Source organism: Hibiscus syriacus, unplaced genomic scaffold, assembly GCF_006381635.1.
Source record: "Hibiscus syriacus cultivar Baekdansim isolate YM2019G1 unplaced genomic scaffold, ASM638163v2 tig00116944_pilon, whole genome shotgun sequence".
Classification (NCBI taxonomy): domain Eukaryota; kingdom Viridiplantae; phylum Streptophyta; class Magnoliopsida; order Malvales; family Malvaceae; genus Hibiscus; species Hibiscus syriacus.
Genome location: NW_024063479.1, coordinates 1,204,848 through 1,224,389, shown reverse-complemented (window position 1 = coordinate 1,224,389; position 19,542 = coordinate 1,204,848). Strand labels below are relative to the sequence as shown.

The following is a 19,542-nucleotide window of genomic DNA, read 5'->3' as shown; positions in this document are numbered from 1 at the left end:
GCTTTTGAACGCCGGCGTTGTAATTATTATTTTTTAATATTTTTCCATTGTTTAAGATATTGGTTGAATTAAAATATACCACTCAGTCTTTTTTCTCTTCTTCTTAACATTCTCACCATTAAAATTTAAAAAAAAATACTTCATCTTCGAAAAATAGAAAGGAATATTTTTATAAGAAATAATTTATAAATTTAAATTTGTAATCATTTTAATCAAGTCACATATTTGTACAATTTTAAAGTGTCGTATTATTAAAATAATGAAAAAGTCGTTAAATTCATAAATTTGTTAGGGACTACATTAAAATAATATATGAGGTTGAGAGATTAATTTAAATATAAAATAATTAACAATAAGTAGTTGAATACTTGGATTGTCAGCGTCGTTTGCTTAATATTCACGTGGTATTAAGACAAAATTAATTTCTTACAAAAAACAGAGAGAGACATAAGATCTGGATTTCATTTGTTTCTTTTTCAAGCAAATTTCAATTTCTCACGACTTCGATTTGATTTCTATCAAACGCTGAGATTTTCACAGATCTGAAAATTCCTAAGAAATCAACTCTTAATGTCAGCTTCCCAAACACTCGGCGGCCCGTCGCGGTGCGGCCGCGTGCTTGGCTCCTCACTCGATAAGATCATCAAAAACGCCGCTTGGCGTAAGCACTCTAATTATAAGCTCGAAACCCTCTCCGACGCCGGCTCACCGGATCCGACTTCTCCTTTGCTCGGCCTTTCCTCTTCCGACGCCGATTTCGTCCTCAACCCCATCCTACTCGCCCTCGACTCTAATTATGCCAAAGTCGCGGATCCCGCTCTCGAATGCGTCTCCAAATTATTTTCCGCGGGGGTCGTTCGTGGCGAGATCGACGGCAACAACTCCGATTCGATACTCTACAAAATTATTGAGAGTGTTTGTAAAGTCGGCGGCATTGGCGAGGAATCGGTTGAGCTCGCTTTGCTAAGAGCTTTGCTCGCGGCCGTTCGATGCCCCTGCGTTTTGATCCGTGGCGATTGCTTGCTCCAGGTAGTGAGAACTTGTTTCAATGTGTATTTAGGTGGTTTAAATGGAACTAATCAGATCTGTGCTAAGTCTGTTTTAGCTCAAATTATGCTCATTGTGTTCGCCCGTGCGGAAGAGGATTCCATGGATGTTACTATCAGAACGGTGCCAGTTAGTGAGCTTTTAGAGTTTACTGATAAGAACTTAAATGAAGGGAGTTCAATCTATTTTTGTCAGAATTTCGTTAGCGAGGTTATGAGTGCTAGTGAAGGAGTTCCAGATTTGAAGTTTTCGCAACCGGTTGAAGTGTTGCAAAATGGTGAGTCTAAGGTGGAGGAGGAGGAAATCAGGGACGAAAAGGCGAAGAACGGGTTGGAATTGGGTGCTGGTGGGGTTAGTAGTAAAATTAGGGAGGATGGGTTTGTTATTTTTAAGAATTTGTGCAAGTTATCAATGAAGTTTTCATCCCAGGAGAATCCTGATGATCATATCCTTTTGAGAGGGAAGATATTATCTTTGGAACTCCTCAAGGTTATTATGGATAATGGGGGTTCAATTTGGCGCTCAAATGAGAGGTAAGTTGTTCTATATTATTCCTTAAACACGGGACTTACTACTATTAATATAAATACATAATCAGTTAAGGTTATTATTTGATATGCGGTGTAAAAATTATTTTACACAACCTATCTTAGTTCCAAATACTAATTCTAAACCCTAACCTAAAACCGTAAATACTACACATTGCATTAAAATAGCCAGGCTTGTGTGAACTTTAATGCTGTCATGAGTCTGTTTTGGAGTTTATGATTTGTAGTTTAGAATTTAGGGGTTAGGATTTAGGGATTAGGGTCATTAAAATATGCTACATAGCAGCAATATAACCCCGCTTGTGGAGTAATTCTTTTACACTACCAGTGTATGAAATAATTACCGTTAGTTAATATGGTTGTTTGCATGTTGGCATATTACTTTAGGCTTTATCTTTGTTAGTTATTAGATTTATCAGATAGTGGCCAGTCTACTTGTAATATAAATATATAATTAGTTAAGAACTTTAAAATGGTAATGAACCTTTGGATTTTGGCTGTTGTCCAATCTAATCAAGATAAAGTTTTTTTTCCTGAATGATTGAAGTTTAATTTGAACGTCCAAACAAAGTAGAAAAAAGCATTTAGGTTTTGTATTCCGAAAATGGACATTGGTGGTCTTGGGCCTCCAGATATGAGCAAAACTATGAAAAACAATTGAACGAATCTGTGTCAGGCACATAGCTGGTTCAATTAATCACCCTAAATTCTTGGCAGCATAAGGCGTAACTCCCAAAATAACCATTTCTTGTCCAATGATTGTATCCCGGGGTACTGGATTTTGCATGATTTATCTGAAAAATGATTTGCTTAGCTAGTTGTTAGAAAAAAGAAGATGAAAATGCTCCAAAACCATTATTACTGTTTTTAATATTTTTTTTAATATTACAATTTTTGAATGTTATGTAGTATATATGATAAATAACTCACTTGTTTTCTTGTGATCTTTTGTTAAAATTGTTCCAGTGTTCTTATATTATGTGGTATGTCATGCAGGTTTCTTAATGCAGTGAAGCAATTTCTCTGCTTATCATTGTTAAAAAACAGTGCACTGTTGGTGATGTCTATCTACGAGCTCCAGTGTTCTATTTTTATGAGCTTGTTAACAAAATATAGATCAGGATTAAAAGCTGAAATTGGAATATTCTTTCCCATGCTAATTCTCCGAGTTCTAGAGAATGTTCTCCAACCAAGTTTTGTACAGAAAATGACCGTGCTTAATATGTTGGAAAAGATTGGTGGGGATTCACAGATTATCATTGATATATTTGTGAACTATGACTGCGATGTGGATTCACCCAACATATTTGAAAGGTATTTCCTTTTATGATAATTGTCCGTACAAGTGTTTGACATGAGTGCTGGTCTCGTGTTATCATGTGTGTTTGTCGTGCCAAATTTTCAATAAAGTATCCGGCAAATCATATGTGAAAATCCTATATGAAATTGAAACATGTCCTCAAAGTTTTGCAAAGGAAGGTTGTTCAATATAGAATTAACTCGAGCAGCAGATTTTGGCTCACGTTTTGAGAGCATGCTTTAGTTTCTTTCCTAATGTAGTTCTTTTAATTTCTCGTACTTTATTATTTTCTTAATATTGTACTTATATTAAATGTATCAAAACACTTTCTTACCAAATCATATGGTGAAATCATTTATGAATTTGATATCTTTTCTCAAAGTCTGAAAAATGATGGTTGATCATCATAGAAATTTGATATCTTTTCTTTTAGTTTCTCATTCTCATTCCATCAGATTTTTGCAGGATTGTCAATGGCCTTCTGAAAACTGCTCAAGGGCCACCACCGGGTTCAACCACAACTTTGTCTGTAGTTCAGGATATCACCTTCCGGCATGAATCAGTGAAGTGCTTAGTTGGCATCATTAAGTCTATGGGAGCTTGGATGGACCAACAGCTGAAGATAGGTGATTCTGACTTGCCTAAGGGCTTTGAGAGTGACACTTCATCAGAGAACCATCTAGCCCCACCTGCAGAAGATGGAGCTGTCCCTGATTGTGAGTTACATCCAGAAATAAATTCTGAATTGTCAGATGCTGCTACTCTTGAGCAACGCCGGGCTTACAAGATTGAACTCCAGGTTATTTTAATGGAGGGCTGCCTTGATATATATCATGATAATTTTCCATATTACTTTTATTTCATGACTTAATTTTATGTTCCTGTTCTTCACAAGCTTGGTTTTTTAATGACAGATTTAGTATGTTTACATGCAGAAAGGTGTCCAATTGTTTAACAAGAAGCCATCCAAAGGCATTCAGTTTCTTATAAGAACCCAAAAGGTTGGTAACTCTCCAGAGGAAGTGGCTGCTTTTCTTAAGAAAAACACCACTGGACTGAATGAAACAATGATTGGTGATTATTTGGGTGAAAGGGAGGAATTTGCTTTAAGAGTCATGCATGCATATGTAGACTCCTTGAATTTCAAATCTATGGATTTTGGTGAAGCAATAAGGTTCTTCCTAAGTGGCTTCAGGTTACCAGGAGAGGCTCAGAAAATTGACCGTATCATGGAAAAGTTTGCTGAGCGCTATTGTAAATGCAATCCAAACTCATTTACTAGTGCAGACACTGCTTATGTACTGGCATATTCTGTCATAATGCTCAACACTGATGCTCATAATAACATGGTCAAAGATAAGGTTTGTTTGTCAAATCTATTTTTGTTTTTTCTGCTGATCACTTAATTGTGGACTTTTGCTCATATGCTTATGCATGTACTTATCTTTTGAAGAACCTATATGATCTATTATGTGACTCGTTAGCCAGTCTGGTGCTTAAATTCCACTGACAATAATATGGAATTCTCCTCTTAGTTATGCGAATTATGTTTTTCTTTTGCAAAGTTTACTGTAGATTTGATTCTATTCTAGTTTGTGTTATATTTTGCTACTGAATTCAGATGACGAAGTCTGATTTCATCCGAAACAACCGAGGAATAGATGATGGCAAGGATTTACCTGAGGAGTATCTTGGTGCTCTTTATGATCAAATTGTGAAAAACGAAATTAAGATGAATGCTGATTCTTCTGTTCCTCAAAGCAAGCAGGCAAACAGCTTGAATAAGTTATTGGGTTTAGATGGTATACTCAATCTGGTTAGCTGGAAGCAAACAGAAGAAAAGCCATTGGGTGCAAATGGGCTTCTTATAAGACATATCCAAGAGCAGTTTAAGGCTAAGTCGGGAAAACCAGAGTAAGTTTTATTTGGATACATTTAATGGTTTGATATTTCCAATATGACTTGTGGGGCAGGTAGTAGTAGAAGTTTTCCATTTGTAGGTCAACATAAGTTATGTCTTGAATCATAGTCACAATTTGATAGTCTTAATTGTGTATGCTTCCTTCATACCATTTATGTGTGAGCTTCGGATTATATTTTTGCATGTTTTTTAATACAATTACATGCCATAGGTTGTGACGTGTTTGTTGGCTAATTAAGTCATTTGATATATAGTTGATGGCGGGCATTTCAGTTCAATAAGTCAACAACATGCATCAATAAATGAAGGGATTTTTTTGTTCTTCCTCCATATTCTCTCCATCCTGCTTTTGTGTTAAATTGATCTTTACTTGTCTCATCCCAAAATTTCCCAGAAGACCAACTACATAATGTTCGTTAATAGTTTTCTTTTTTGCCCTTCGTTGTAGCAGTTCTGTTTATCATGCTGTTTCAGATGTTGCAATCTTGAGGTTTATGGTGGAGGTCTGCTGGGGACCCATGCTGGCTGCATTTAGTGTCACACTTGACCAGAGTGATGATAGACTTACTACCTCTCAGTGTATACTGGGCTTTCGATATGCTGTGCATGTAACTGCAGTAATGGGCATGCAGATACAAAGAGATGCTTTTGTCACATCCGTGGCGAAGTTTACTTTTCTCCATTGTGCTGCAGATATGAAACAAAAGAACATTGATGCTGTAAAGGTAAATAATATTTTTTTTGCACATAATAACAAAGAATGGGTCTGTCCCCTTGGCTTTCTCATGTGTTATGTCACAGGAAGAATTAGAAATGTTTCATCTGAATTCTTGCACTTAATTTTTTATGCCTTTTGATTCCTTTTTATTGTAATTTCTTTGTTATGGTAAAGGTTTCTTGCTGAGATGTGTTCTTTATATCTCATTTGTTCAAACATTTAATTTTATACAGGCAATAATATCTATAGCCATTGAAGATGGTAACCATCTTCAGGAAGCCTGGGAGCATATATTGACATGCCTGTCCAGAATTGAGCATTTGCAACTGTTGGGAGAAGGTGCAGCGACTGATGCATCCTTTTTATCTGTGTCCAACACTGAAACAGATGAAAAGATGGAAAAATCTGTCGGTCTTCAATATCTGATGAAAAAAGGAACTCTCCAGAATCCAGCTGTAATGGCAGTCGTCCGAGGGGGTTCATATGATAGCACCACTGTCGGAGTCAATAGTTCAGGACTGGTGAACAGATTAACCACTTCATTGCAAACTTGAATTTATTGGACCAGATAGGAAATTTCGATTTGAACCATGTTTTTGCAAATAGCCAAAGGTTAAACAGTGAAGCAATAGTGGCTTTTGTGAAAGCCCTTTGCAAAGTTTCTATGTCAGAGTTGCAGTCTCCAACAGACCCTCGTGTTTTTAGCCTCATAAAACTAATTGAAATTGCGTAAGATTCTTATCTTTTTCTTATAGAAAGTTTCCTGGACTGCGATCTCCAACAGATCCTCAAGTTTTAGCCTCATAGATCATTGTCGTTGCTCTCTCCAGCACTTCTATCTCCCTCCTTTGTGTTCCTATGGAAAGTACTTATTCGGGAATGTTATATTGCAGGCATTACAATATGAACCGCATCAGATTAGTTTGGTCTCGAATGTGGAATGTTCTCTCTGATTTCTTTGTTTCGGTTGGTTTGTCCGAGAACTTATCTGTATCAATTTTTGTGATGGATTCATTGCGGCAGCTTGCTATGAAATTCTTAGAGCGCGAGGAGCTGGCAAACTATAATTTTCAGAATGAATTTTTGAGGCCATTTGTGGTTATCATGCAGAAAAGCAATTCTGCAGAAATAAGGGAATTAATAGTTCGATGTATTTCTCAGATGGTCCTCAGCCGTGTCACTAATGTGAAATCTGGATGGAAAAGTGTTTTTATGGTATGCTGTCTCATAAGTTTTTACTTGTCATGCAAGCTCTGATAACTTTTCTTTTCACAAAATTTTTATTTCCCTCTCAGGTGTTCACAACTGCTGCTGCTGATGAGCGGAAGAATATTGTCTTGTTGGCTTTTGAGACGATGGAAAAAATAGTGCGAGAATACTTCCCTCATATAACTGAGACAGATGCGACCACTTTTACTGATTGTGTAAGATGCCTCATCAAATTCACAAATAGCAGGTTTAACAATGATGCTAGCCTCAATGCTATTGCATTTCTCCGGTTTTGTGCCCTCAAGCTTGCTGAGGGTGGACTCGTTTGTCCTGATAAGAGCTCGGACAAATTTTCATCTATTCCAATTATAAGTAAGGATGATTCAGATGTACAAAGTTGCGCTTATATTGATGATCATGGATCATATTGGCTTCCTTTGCTAACAGGTAACCTGCTAATTTAGTTGCTTGCAAATCCTATAGCCTTGCCGTCACTGTTTTGCAATATGGATGAATAATTGGCTATTTGTGCGGTCGAGTCCTTAGCAATCGAAGCAAGCTGATTATGTTGTGAATATAAAAAAAAGTGATCGTCGAATGAAAACTTGTCCACATCATCTTCTTTTTATGATTTCACTTGCTTGCTACCACATTGTTGTGGATCTTTATCAGCAATGTACTCTAAACCAAGGCGTCGTATGCATTATGGTGACTCCTGATATAAATGTTTTAAATACCAGTTTAGGTTTCGACGCATAGTTTCCATGTTGATTGGGGACATGAATGCTGTCACCTTTAGCTTTTAATGTTGCGAAAATATAGTGCCTTTCCTCTTTCAAAATTAAAGAAATTTGATATGCTGTTTCAGGTTTATCAAAACTAACATCGGACTCGAGATTAGATATCCGAAAGAGTTCAGTGGAAGTGCTTTTCAACATCCTGAAGGATCACGGTCATCTTTTCTCACGAGCTTTCTGGATTGGCATTTTTAGTTCTGTTGTTCTCCCCATATTTAATGGTGTATGTGGAAAGAGAGGTGTGCCCATAAAAGACGAACATGATTCACCGACTTTAAGTTCTTCCCATCATGATGGAAGTACATGGGACACGGAAACTTCCACCATCGCGGCTCAGTGTCTAATTGATCTATATCTTAGATTTTACGGTGTATTGAGGCCCCAGCTATCAGATGTGCTATCAGTACTGACGGGATATTTGAGAGGCTCAATACAGGGTCCTGCAAGCACCGGAGTTGCAGCAATCTCCCGTTTGACAGGAGAGTTAGGAAGCAGCCTCTCGGAAGAGGAATGGCTAGAAATCTTTACAGCTATAAAAAGAAGCTGCCATAACAATGTTGCCAGGGTTTATGAAGCTTCTGAGAACCATGGATGACATCGAGGTGCCTGACAATTCTCAATCCCGTACTAGTATCGACACAAGTTCCGATCACGGCTTCACCAATGATGATCTCGAGGATGCCAATATGCACACTGTAGCTTATGTGGTTTCAAGAATGAAGAGTCATATCGCCATCCACCTGCTCATTATGCAGGTTTTTCCCATTAAAAACCGCAACATTTCGATACCATCAAAACATGCGACATAAGTAATCACAATTTGTTTCGGCTTTTCATTCTTTTTTCAGGTTATAATCGACATGTACAAAAATGAATCTACAACTCTTATCAGCTGCCAACATCAACATCGTTGTTGAGACAGTGTCTTCCATTGCGTCACACGCTCAGCAACTGAACTCCGAGACTACCCTTCGAAAGAAAATACAGAAAGCGTGTTTGGTTTTAGAGCTCTCCGATCCCCCTTTGGTTCACTTCGAAAACGAGGCTTATCAAAAATACCTCGATTTCCTCCAAGATATTATAAAAAACAATCCATCATTTGCCGAGAAGACAAACCTAGAATCACAACTCGTGGCATTGTGTGGGAAAATATTTCAGATATACCTCAACTGTACCGACAAGCAGTACATGGTGCAGAAACCGATTGAGAAACCGACGTTACATTGGGTACTTCCGTTGGGTTCGGCCAAAAGGGAAGAACTGGCAGCAAGAACATCTTTACTTGTTTCGGCATTGAAGGTGTTGAGTGGCTTGGAGGAGGATTCCTTTAGAAAGTACATTCCGAGTTTCTTTCATCCGTTGGTGGCTCTGATCCGGTGCGAGCATAGCTCCGGCGAAGTTCAACGTGTTCTTCGTAACTTATTCGAGTCATATATAGGTCCAATGATAATGCAGTAATACATACATAAACACATATATATCATCTTTTTGTACCATGTTCTGATTTTCGATTCTGTGTTATTTTTTATTTGTTTTCCCATAAGAAGAAGAACAACAACAACAACAAAACCCAATTCCCATATGCAATGGGGTAAGGGGGAGGTAGGGTAGTAGGCTGCCCCCAACGTCAGGTTGAGAGTAACTTCCGTGGAAGACCTCCGGTAGTCAGAAAATTAAAAATATAGATAAAATGCAATGCATGTATAAATAAATACATAAATACATAGTTGAATAGTATTCATATGCAGACATTAATATTATTAATATCATATGCGCGTTTGTACTTGGGCAGTAATCTCTGCAAATAAATTCATACGAAAAAATCTCTGCATATAAACAGAAACGTAAGACCTGACTAAATTTAAAAGTGAAGAGAATGTTACACAGAAGTCAATGAAAGCAAATCCAGTTTTAAGCCTTCATAAATACCAATAACATAAACGTATAAAGAAGAGCGTATACGTTAAATGTACATTGTGATTATATAAATTGTTGCGATTGGAAGTTTCGCTTTGCGCTCCCATTTTATAGTATTTTATTGGTTTTCTCAATTATTAAATCTTCTGTTTCCTTCTTAATTTTGGCCACTAAATATAATTAAGGGTAAAGTAGCAAATGATTTTCGATTATAGAGTGTTGTTTTGTTGAGTTCTTCAATTATAGAGTGTTGTTTTATTGAGTCACTCGATTATTAGTAATTATAAAATGATCATTTGATCATAGGGTGTTACTTTATTGAGACACTTGACTATTAAAAGTTACAAAATGGTCATTCGACTGTTCATATGTTCCAAACTCGTCTTTTTCGTTAAAAAATTGATGGTTTTCTGAGCTGAATATTAATATGATGACTGGGATATGATAGTCGTTTGAGATTTTGAAATCAGATTTTATCATAATTCAGTTAACAGGTTAACGTCCAGCTCGGACTGCACTAAATTTTTTAATGAAAAATGACGAGTTTGAAACATATGAAAAGTCGGAAAACCATTTTATAACTTTTAATAGTCGGAGGATTCTACAAAGCAATGCCCTATAGTTGGGGGACCACTTTATAATTTTTAATAGTCTGAAGACTTAACAAAGCAGTGCCCTATAATCGGTGGACCATTCATGTACTTTACCTTATAATTAACTGCTAATTAGTATCCTATTTAGCGGTCAAAATAAAATCATTAATTTTAAAGATAGGGTGTAATTTACCATTATACCAAAATAAAATTTTAGAACTTTTAAGGGATTAAACAAGAATTATACATTTACTTTGAGGTGAGAGAGCAAGCTCTCGATCGATCTCTGACTTCATTGTGATTGACTTTAAATATAATCAACTCTTATATGACTACTAAAACATATTAATTTTGAGGACCGATGCATGAAATAATGTCGTAATTGCAAGAAATTTACAAATTAAGAGTCAAAATAATAGTTTAAAATTATATTTATTAATTCAAATTGACTAGTTGAATGAACCTATTATTTGTATCAATAATAAAATTATAACAGCGTTCTTCCTCTTCCTCCATTAGTATATTCTAACCACATTTGTCTTGTTTCATTACCGTTTAGCGATAGATTAATTTTCAACCTTCCATAATCACATAAATTTTAATTATATTTGAAATCAAATCATATAACGTGTACTTGTCCAACTGCTAAGTAGTTTCTTAATCATTAAATTATATATATATATATATATATTCATCTAAAGATTTATTTACGTTCAAAATTGATGCACTAGTTGCTGTCCTAAAAAAACAAAGGGGAAAAAAATCAAATTGTTTGACTTGGTGGCTTACATGCAAAATGCATGCAACATGCGTAGCGTAGTGTAACGGGCATTGACAAATTGTTATTATTATTTTTTATAATTATCGATATTTGATCAATGACCGTTTAATCTGAATTTGGTTATATAGAAACTCGTTATAAAGATATTCTTTTGATTTAGTCAGTTTTGATCTTGATGTCAAGATTTAAACTTTAAATCTTATTTAAAAGAGTTAATATATTATAGCGCTGGGTCAATTTATTGTAATTTATATTGTTATTGTTTTGAATTTCTTATGCAATGCCTTCGACTAGACCTCTCCGATTACTCGTTCGGTTCGAATTGATTTGGATATGGCAAATTTTAATATAGTTGAATTTGTGATAGTTTAAATTAAAATTTTAATAGCAACATTAGTTTTTATTTAGATTTAGTTATAAAGCATGAACCAAACGATCTCAGTGATTAAGCGAATTATTGTTATCAATTTTTTTGACACATTATAAATAATTATAATTAAATCTGAATAAAAATTAAAATAATATATTCGATTTGACTCGACTCATATTTTTGACACAAATTTTTAGATAAAATTTAAATGATAAAATAATACTTATCAATTTAAGTAACTCAGATCTTTTCACTCTATTTAACTCGACTTGATCAAATATACCTTCCTATTTAATACTAACTAATACTAACATTGCCTTTATCGCATAATAAGGGTTATCATTTCATTCACTTATGATGACAAATATTTTATAAACAAGATTATATTAACGCCATTAATTCTAATTAAAGTTCAAGATTCATGATTTAAAATTTAGAATTTATGATTTAAAATTTAGGATTTAGAGATTAAATCATAAGATCATTAATTAAGGGGCTGTTTGTTTACTTCAGAATGATTAAGCGCTGAATGATTCAAATGTTAAATGATTCAGAGGCTATGTATGAATTAGTTCTGAATGGTATGAATTAGTTCTGAATGTGACATGATGTTTGATAATTACTCTGAATCATTCAGAATATACTTTGATGCTGAATCATTCAGCACTGTTTTACTGAATCAGTCAACACTGAATCATTCAGAGGTACGAAACAAACACGCTGAATGGTGAACGGTTCAACATTCAGTGCTGAATGATTCCATTCAGAGCCAAACAAACATCCCCTAAATTAGATATACTTGTGAAATATAAACTTTTTACAGTATATATAACAAATAATTTATTATTATATAAAATAAGATTCCATCAAGTGCATAAATTATGATTTTATTTATAAATAGATGTCCAAAAATGATGACATCTACAGTCAAAATTGGCTCTCCTTTTTTTCTTCTTCTTTTTTTTTTGGTAAAAAAAGATTTTTCTTCTTTGGTGGCCTGACCATGCATATAATATAAAAGAAAGCAACATTATATATATATATATATATATAACGAATATAAGGTAATATTTGTTTAATGATATTCAATCTTTTGACAATGAACGCTTATATCTCTACATATGTGGTGCTCTGACCTGAGACCTCAAAGGATAATAACAAATCTGATAACCAATGAGGTCTTTGATTCGTGCATGTATTGATTCGTGCATATATCCTATTAATATTTTTTATTAATCTAAGAGTGATTACAAGACAGTAAATGTTCGAAAGACTCTTAACTCATTTGACAATACAATATGCTCAAATATGAAATTTCTAAAGATAATAATAATTATTTGATAAACTTCAAATCTGTCGTGTACATGACAAAACATATTATTAATCAACCGTACCAATATTTTATCTATTGACTAATCTAGACTGAATTTTGTAGAAGTCTATTACATGGTTAACATTTTCAATCTAATTTGCTCTAATCGTAAATATCATGATTTAAACTTATGATCTTGCTAAAAGAAATCTAGTGTCTCATCCCACTAGATTAACACACACCTAATAAATATAACTACTCAAACATGAGAATTCTAAGAAAAATAATATTCTTTCGAAAGACAAATGTCGTTGAATAGATTCAAGAATACTTAAGTATTTTCGAACTCATATCCTATTATATATTATAACAACATAATATTAATCGAATTAATATTTAATCAAATTTATAAAATTATTTTTTAATCACTAAATAAGATTAGTATTCGAACAGATAATCGGTTCATCCTACTAAATTGAGTGATAATTAATAATTAGTGTTATTTTTTAATTATTGAACAAGTATTTATTTTGACTCTTCTCTTATCTTCTCTCATTAAGTTGTCGAGTAATAAAGTGCCAAGTCACTCTCACGCGCTATCACTGTTTGACACGTGTCATCCTAACAACATTATAAATACTCACTTCCCTCAACTCCAGCTTCTTCATCCAAAAAAAATCACCCGAAAAAACAGTTTTAGAATCCGAACGGAATAGTCTCCGACTCTCGTTTAATTTCATCTTCCGTTTTCCCTCCATCCGCCTCCGGCTTCCGAAACCAACGCCTCCACAACCACCACCACCGCCCAAAATGGAAGCCCGCGGGGAATTATCGACTAAACCCGTTCAATCTCCGAGATCAACAACGAAAAAGATTTCTTTTGAGGAGGACTCCACAAAAGTCTCATCTGAAGCATTACCGAATGCGGTGTTCTTCACGCTGTTTTTCTCGGTGGTTTATTTTCTTCTTTCACGTTGGCGTGAAAAGATTCGTACTTCCACGCCTCTTCACCTCGTCACCTCGTCTGAGATCGTCGCGATTTTCGCTTTGATCGCCTCGTTTATTTATCTTTTGGGGTTCTTTGGGATTGATTTCGTTAAGTCTTTGATTCTACGACCCTCGACCGACGTTTGGAATTCCGAGGACGATGAAGAGGAAAACGAAGTTTTGCTCTGTAAAGAAGATGCTCCTAAGGTCCCTTGCGGCCAAGCTCTTGATTGTTCGGTTCCTGGAGCACCGGTTATATCTTTCCAGAAAGTGTTCGACGAAAAGCCCGAGAGAGTTACAACTGAGGAAGACGAAGAAATTGTTAAAGCCGTCGTGGCTGGGACAACCCCATCGTATTCTTTAGAATCTAAGTTAGGTGACTGCAAGAGAGCTGCTGCGATAAGGCGTGAGGCATTGGAGAGATTAACGGGGAAGTCACTGTCGGGATTGCCATTGGATGGATTCGATTATGAGTCGATTTTAGGACAGTGTTGCGAGATGCCGATCGGGTATGTGCAGATTCCCGTCGGCATCGCTGGGCCGTTGTTGCTTAATGGAAGAGAGTATTCGGTTCCTATGGCAACCACTGAAGGGTGCTTGGTAGCTAGCACTAATAGGGGATGCAAGGCTATTCATTTGTCCGGTGGAGCTTCAAGTGTTCTATTGAAAGATGGGATGACTAGAGCTCCTGTCGTAAGGTTCAGCACCGCGAAGAGGGCAGCCGATTTGAAGTTGTATTTGGAGGATCCTTTAAATTCTGAGACCTTGGCTGTAGTTTTCAACAGGTTTGTTTCAATATCTTTTAAGTTCTGAGTTGATTAAACTAATATGGTGCTGGTTTGTTGAAAGCTTCGGTTTTCTTGGTGGTTGCAGATCAAGTCGATTTGCTAGGCTTCAAGGTATAAAATGTGCCATTGCTGGGAAGAATCTTTATATGAGATTTACTTGCAGCACCGGCGACGCGATGGGGATGAACATGGTTTCAAAGGGAGTCCAAAACGTTTTGGATTTCCTTCAAACTGATTTCCCTGACATGGATGTCATTGGTATCTCTGGTGAGTTTCATTTCCATGAACTTATGATTATATATATGACTCTTCCTTTTTGTCGTTTGAGCTAGACCATTGAATTGTATGGATTTCTGATGGATTTAGGAAATTTCTGTTCGGACAAAAAGCCGGCTGCGGTGAATTGGATTGAAGGACGAGGTAAATCTGTTGTCTGCGAGGCCATCATTAAGGGTGATGTGGTAAGGAAAGTCTTGAAGACTAGTGTTGAATCCCTTGTGGAGCTTAACATACTTAAGAACCTTACCGGATCTGCCATGGCCGGAGCATTGGGTGGATTCAATGCACATGCTAGTAACATTGTTGCTGCAATATACATCGCTACCGGTCAAGACCCGGCTCAAAACGTGGAGAGCTCGCATTGCATCACGATGATGGAAGCTGTCAATGATGGCAAGGACCTTCACATTTCCGTCACAATGCCTTCCATCGAGGTAATTGACAATATTATGGCTGGTTATCAAATTTTCTAGCAAAGTAAAACTGGGTATTGATGTAAGTTCTGATTTATCTTTTAGGTTGGCACTGTTGGTGGTGGAACTCAGCTCGCATCTCAATTGGCATGTTTGAACCTTCTCGGGGTCAAAGGTGCGAACCGAGAGTCACCCGGTGCAAACTCTAGACTCCTTGCAACCATCGTAGCCGGTGCAGTCCTTGCCGGGGAACTATCACTCATGTCTGCACTGGCAGCTGGGCAACTAGTCAAGAGCCATATGAAGTACAATAGGTCAAGTAAGGATGCCTCCAACACTGCTTCTTAGAGAAGACTTAATCAGATATATATGTGATGACGATGACGAAGGGTTTGTTAATTGGCAAAAGATTAGTGTAAAAGTTGCAAATCCCATAGTTTAAATTGTGTTGAAAGGTAATGAGATAGATATCATATTTGTGCAATTTACTTTGTATTTTGTAAAATCACAGAATTGTTAATTACCATTTTTTTTTCATTCTCTTCATAGATTCTATGTACTGCTTTTATGCTCCAAGTAGATTCTACGTATTGTAATCTTCTCTGCAATATTTATTGCATCATAATTCATATTTTCTCTGCTATATTTTGTGTCGATATTATTGAAATTAAAATTTATACTAAATTCAGAATATTTCAAATAATCAAATCCGAAACAATCTTATTAAAAGTGAATCAAACTTATATTTTATGGATTAGGTTGTTGGATATGAATATGCATTTGTTAAGGGTATACTTAAGTTTTTTCATATATTTTATCCTACTTTATACAAAAATTTATATTTCATGATTGATTCAACACATGGGAGTTGTCCAAGAAGCACCGTGCTTGATCCGGACATGTCTTTTCCAAGCACTTCGGAATGGTTTAGTGGATGTTGTGGTTAGAGAAGGAGATTCAACACGTCATCGGTTGGACGATGATTCATACTTATTTCAACATAGAAAGGCGCAAGATTTTATATTAAGGGACAAATTTTTAAAGTTTCAGGATAAACGAACTTGTAAAATTCTAAGACCGGGGCCTTTCAACCCATCCATGTACTTCAAGCTTTACCGGGAGTCGGAGTTATATGGTGCAGTATTACCAAGATGCTATGGCTATCTGTTGTTGGATTAGAACCCTACACATTTTCATGATGTTTACTTGCAACCCTAGGTGGATTGAGGTTCAGCACTTGCTGGATCCGATACCAGGGCAGAAGGTAGAAGATAAATCGGATATTGTGGCGTCGGGCCTTCGAAATAAAATTGGATAAACTGATGAATCGCATGCTTAAATGGGAAACACTTTGGAGAAGTGAATGCAAGTTGAGAACATGAATAATCGAAGCCGAAGTTATTTTGTATGAATTTTTTTAATATTCTAAAATTTAGAGGAATCTCGAAACTATAAATTTTCTTTTTGATAAATTCTAAATATAATCTTTAACTCTATATAAAGAGGAGGAAAAGAAAAGACTCTAAGGGAAGGAAAGAATACTTCTAACAAGTCTAGAATCTATAAGTTAAGGGAATATAATAAAATAAAGATAATCAATTTAACTAACCGATCATATGTACAAATTTGCAGCGTAGTGTTAGCCAATCTGAAAGGCTTTTTATTTTTATTAATATTATAATAAAAAGGCGGGTAATCAGCCAGCAATAGAGGTCTAAAGCCCGCGTGCATAAAGTTCCTCCCTGCTCCCAATCGAAGTGTCTCGCATCCGATTATAAATAGACAAAACCTCAGCAATAACATCTGGTACAGTACAGCTTGATATCTCTGAGGGTGCGTTTGGTTCACGGAATATAAGATTACCAGTGGGAATGTAAGATTACCAGGGAATAGGATTACTGGGAATATTGTATTTTGTGTTTGGTTAGCTTAGCAGGAATGTAAGATTACTGTGTTTGGTTAAAGGAATAAAAGATTATTGGAATGTATTATAATATTATAAGTTAAAATATTTATATTTCTTTAAAATTTAAATCATAATATTTATATTATTTTTTTACAAAATTAAAAATAAAAAGGTTTAATGAAAGGGTAAAATTTTATTTTAACCCCTGAACTTCATATAAATTTTAATTATATACTTTTTTTGTAAATCTATAATAATTTAAGGATAAATTTGTAATTTAATATTCGTAGAATTTTTAATTATTCAATGACAGAGAATGATGTTTTTGAAAAAAATAAAAATTTAAGGACATTTTAGTCCAAAACACCGGTAATCCAATAATACCTAAGGAAAGGGAGGTAATGACATTCCCGGTATATACCCCAAAAATCCACTATTGGTAATCTAACATTACCGGGAATGGGATTCCCGGGCTAACCAAACGTGGGAATGTGGATTCCATTCCCATGGGAATCCAACATTCCCCCATCCAAACACCCCCTGAGTGCCTAAACGGGAATTCCATGCAATGGCACAAGATTTGTAGTAATAAAGTTGACAACAAGAATAATTTATATTATTAATTATTTCATAAATTTAATCATCTAATCATATGTTGACTGATTGGAGGGTTAATTTTATTTTAAATTAAATAAATTTATTTTTCTTTAATCAAACAGTGACATGTGTCACATTCTCATTAAAGAAAAAATTAAATGACACAAGAAATAGTGTAAGGAGATTCATAAGAATAAAATATATATGTTAGGTTAAGATAAGAATAAAATATATCTAATAAGTTAATATACTATTTATGGTAAAATATATAAAAATATTATAAATTTAAACATTAATGCACAAGTTATATACCATTTATGGTAAACTAAAAATCATCTAATGGTTTTGACTTGGTGGCCGGAAATTTACTTAATCTTCCCAAGCATAGGAGAAAAATATATATACTTTTTGATTAAGTCAAAGCTGATTACAAAGTAATATTTATTTTAAATATTTTTAACCGTTTATCGATAAACGCTCAATCACTCTTGCAACATATATATATATATATATATATTATATATATATATATAATATATATATATATATAATTCATTTTAAAACTATTGTATTTCACTCACCGGCCATTACCTTTTACCAATTAAAAGTTTCGGGACATTGAATTAGGACTAACAAATAAATTAATAAGGCAATTAGTGATACCATATTATAAACAAAACAAAAAAGTAAGCAAAACGACAACGGGGTGTACCACAATATTATTTTACAACAAGTAAAACGTTAAATGATTAATATTATCAAAGATAATTAAAAACTTAAATGTTGAAAATTTACTTCTTAATAAAAAAATAAATCGATAATATATTTGCATTTTTATATTTTTTGACCAACTGGGAATAAAATAAAATTTTGAAGATTAATTAGTGTGATGATGAATTTGACCAAACTTTATATTAATTGTACTACTCAATAATTTATGTATTAAATATAGAAGCTTTTTGGTGGCTCAAGAAAGGTACTTGCATAATATTATAATAACAATGATAATAATTTATTTGTTGAAAATTTGTTTAATGAATTAAATTCAATATTAATTTATCTTTTTCTTTAGAATCCCACCAACTGGAAGAGGTTTCTTTATTCTCACAATTAAAATACTACTAGACATCAATTCATAAAAGTTTATCACATTTAAATCAAATATTCATGATGATGATGTGCGTATGGGGTTATCATCATTAGCATTTTTTTAAATATTTTAAAATAGACTCTTAAAATAAAAGATACTTTTCAATCGAATTGTTATTTAAAACTTTATAATTAAATTTTTATAATTTATTTGGTCGTAAAAATTTAAATAACGATACTCGATATCATAAAAATTATTTTAGATTTTTAATTATTATTTTATAATATTATTCTATTTTATATTATATTTTCAATTTTGCTATACTTATGAAAATTTTTAAACCAGCATCAAATATATTTTAAGAAAACTATCAAATTTTCACCAGTTAAAGATTATTATAAATAACCATAAGATAAATATCAAATTTTCACCAGTTAAAGATTATTATAAATAACCATAAGATAAAATAAATCACCAATAATTGATAAAAAAAATTATTCCTATCAACCAACCTATTTAATCTAAGTCAATTGAATCACAATGGGGTGGAGTAGGGGTGTATTCGGTTCGGTTCGGTTCGGTTTTTTGTCAAAAATTGAACCGAACCGAAATAAACGGGTTTTCAATATTTAAACCGAAACTGAATAGTTAAAAAACCGAAAAAATCGAAACCGATTTTTTCGGTTCGGTTTTTTTAACGGTTCGGGTTTTTCGGTTCGGTTTATCAGTTTTTCAATAAAAAAATCACTTGAAACTATAATTTTTTTTACAAAAATTGCCTATTCGGTTCAATATGGAACAAATGGGTTCCATATGGAAAACCCGAACCGAACCGAATCAAAAAAATGAAGCCTTTAAACCGAATCGAAAACCGAACCGTTTAAAGCCAAACCGAACCGAACCGAACCGTTTTACTCGATTCGTATCGATTTTTCGATTTTCTCGATTTCGTTGCTCAGTCCTAGGGTG

At 34.4% G+C, this 19,542-nt stretch overlaps 1 protein-coding gene and 1 pseudogene across 1 annotated transcript; both read left to right on the top strand.

The window, feature by feature from the left end:
- The first annotated feature begins 500 nt into the window (after positions 1 to 500).
- On the top strand, positions 501 to 9,084 carry LOC120188328 (annotated as a pseudogene).
- A 4,239-nt stretch (positions 9,085 to 13,323) lies between these two features.
- LOC120188478 (3-hydroxy-3-methylglutaryl-coenzyme A reductase 1-like) lies at positions 13,324 to 15,331 on the top strand. Its single transcript, XM_039191902.1, has 4 exons — positions 13,324 to 14,285; positions 14,374 to 14,555; positions 14,655 to 15,001; positions 15,086 to 15,331. Exons 1-4 carry the CDS (start codon positions 13,324 to 13,326, stop codon positions 15,326 to 15,328), a joined length of 1,734 nt encoding a protein of 577 aa, XP_039047833.1. The 3' UTR covers positions 15,329 to 15,331.
- The last annotated feature ends 4,211 nt before the right edge of the window (positions 15,332 to 19,542 follow it).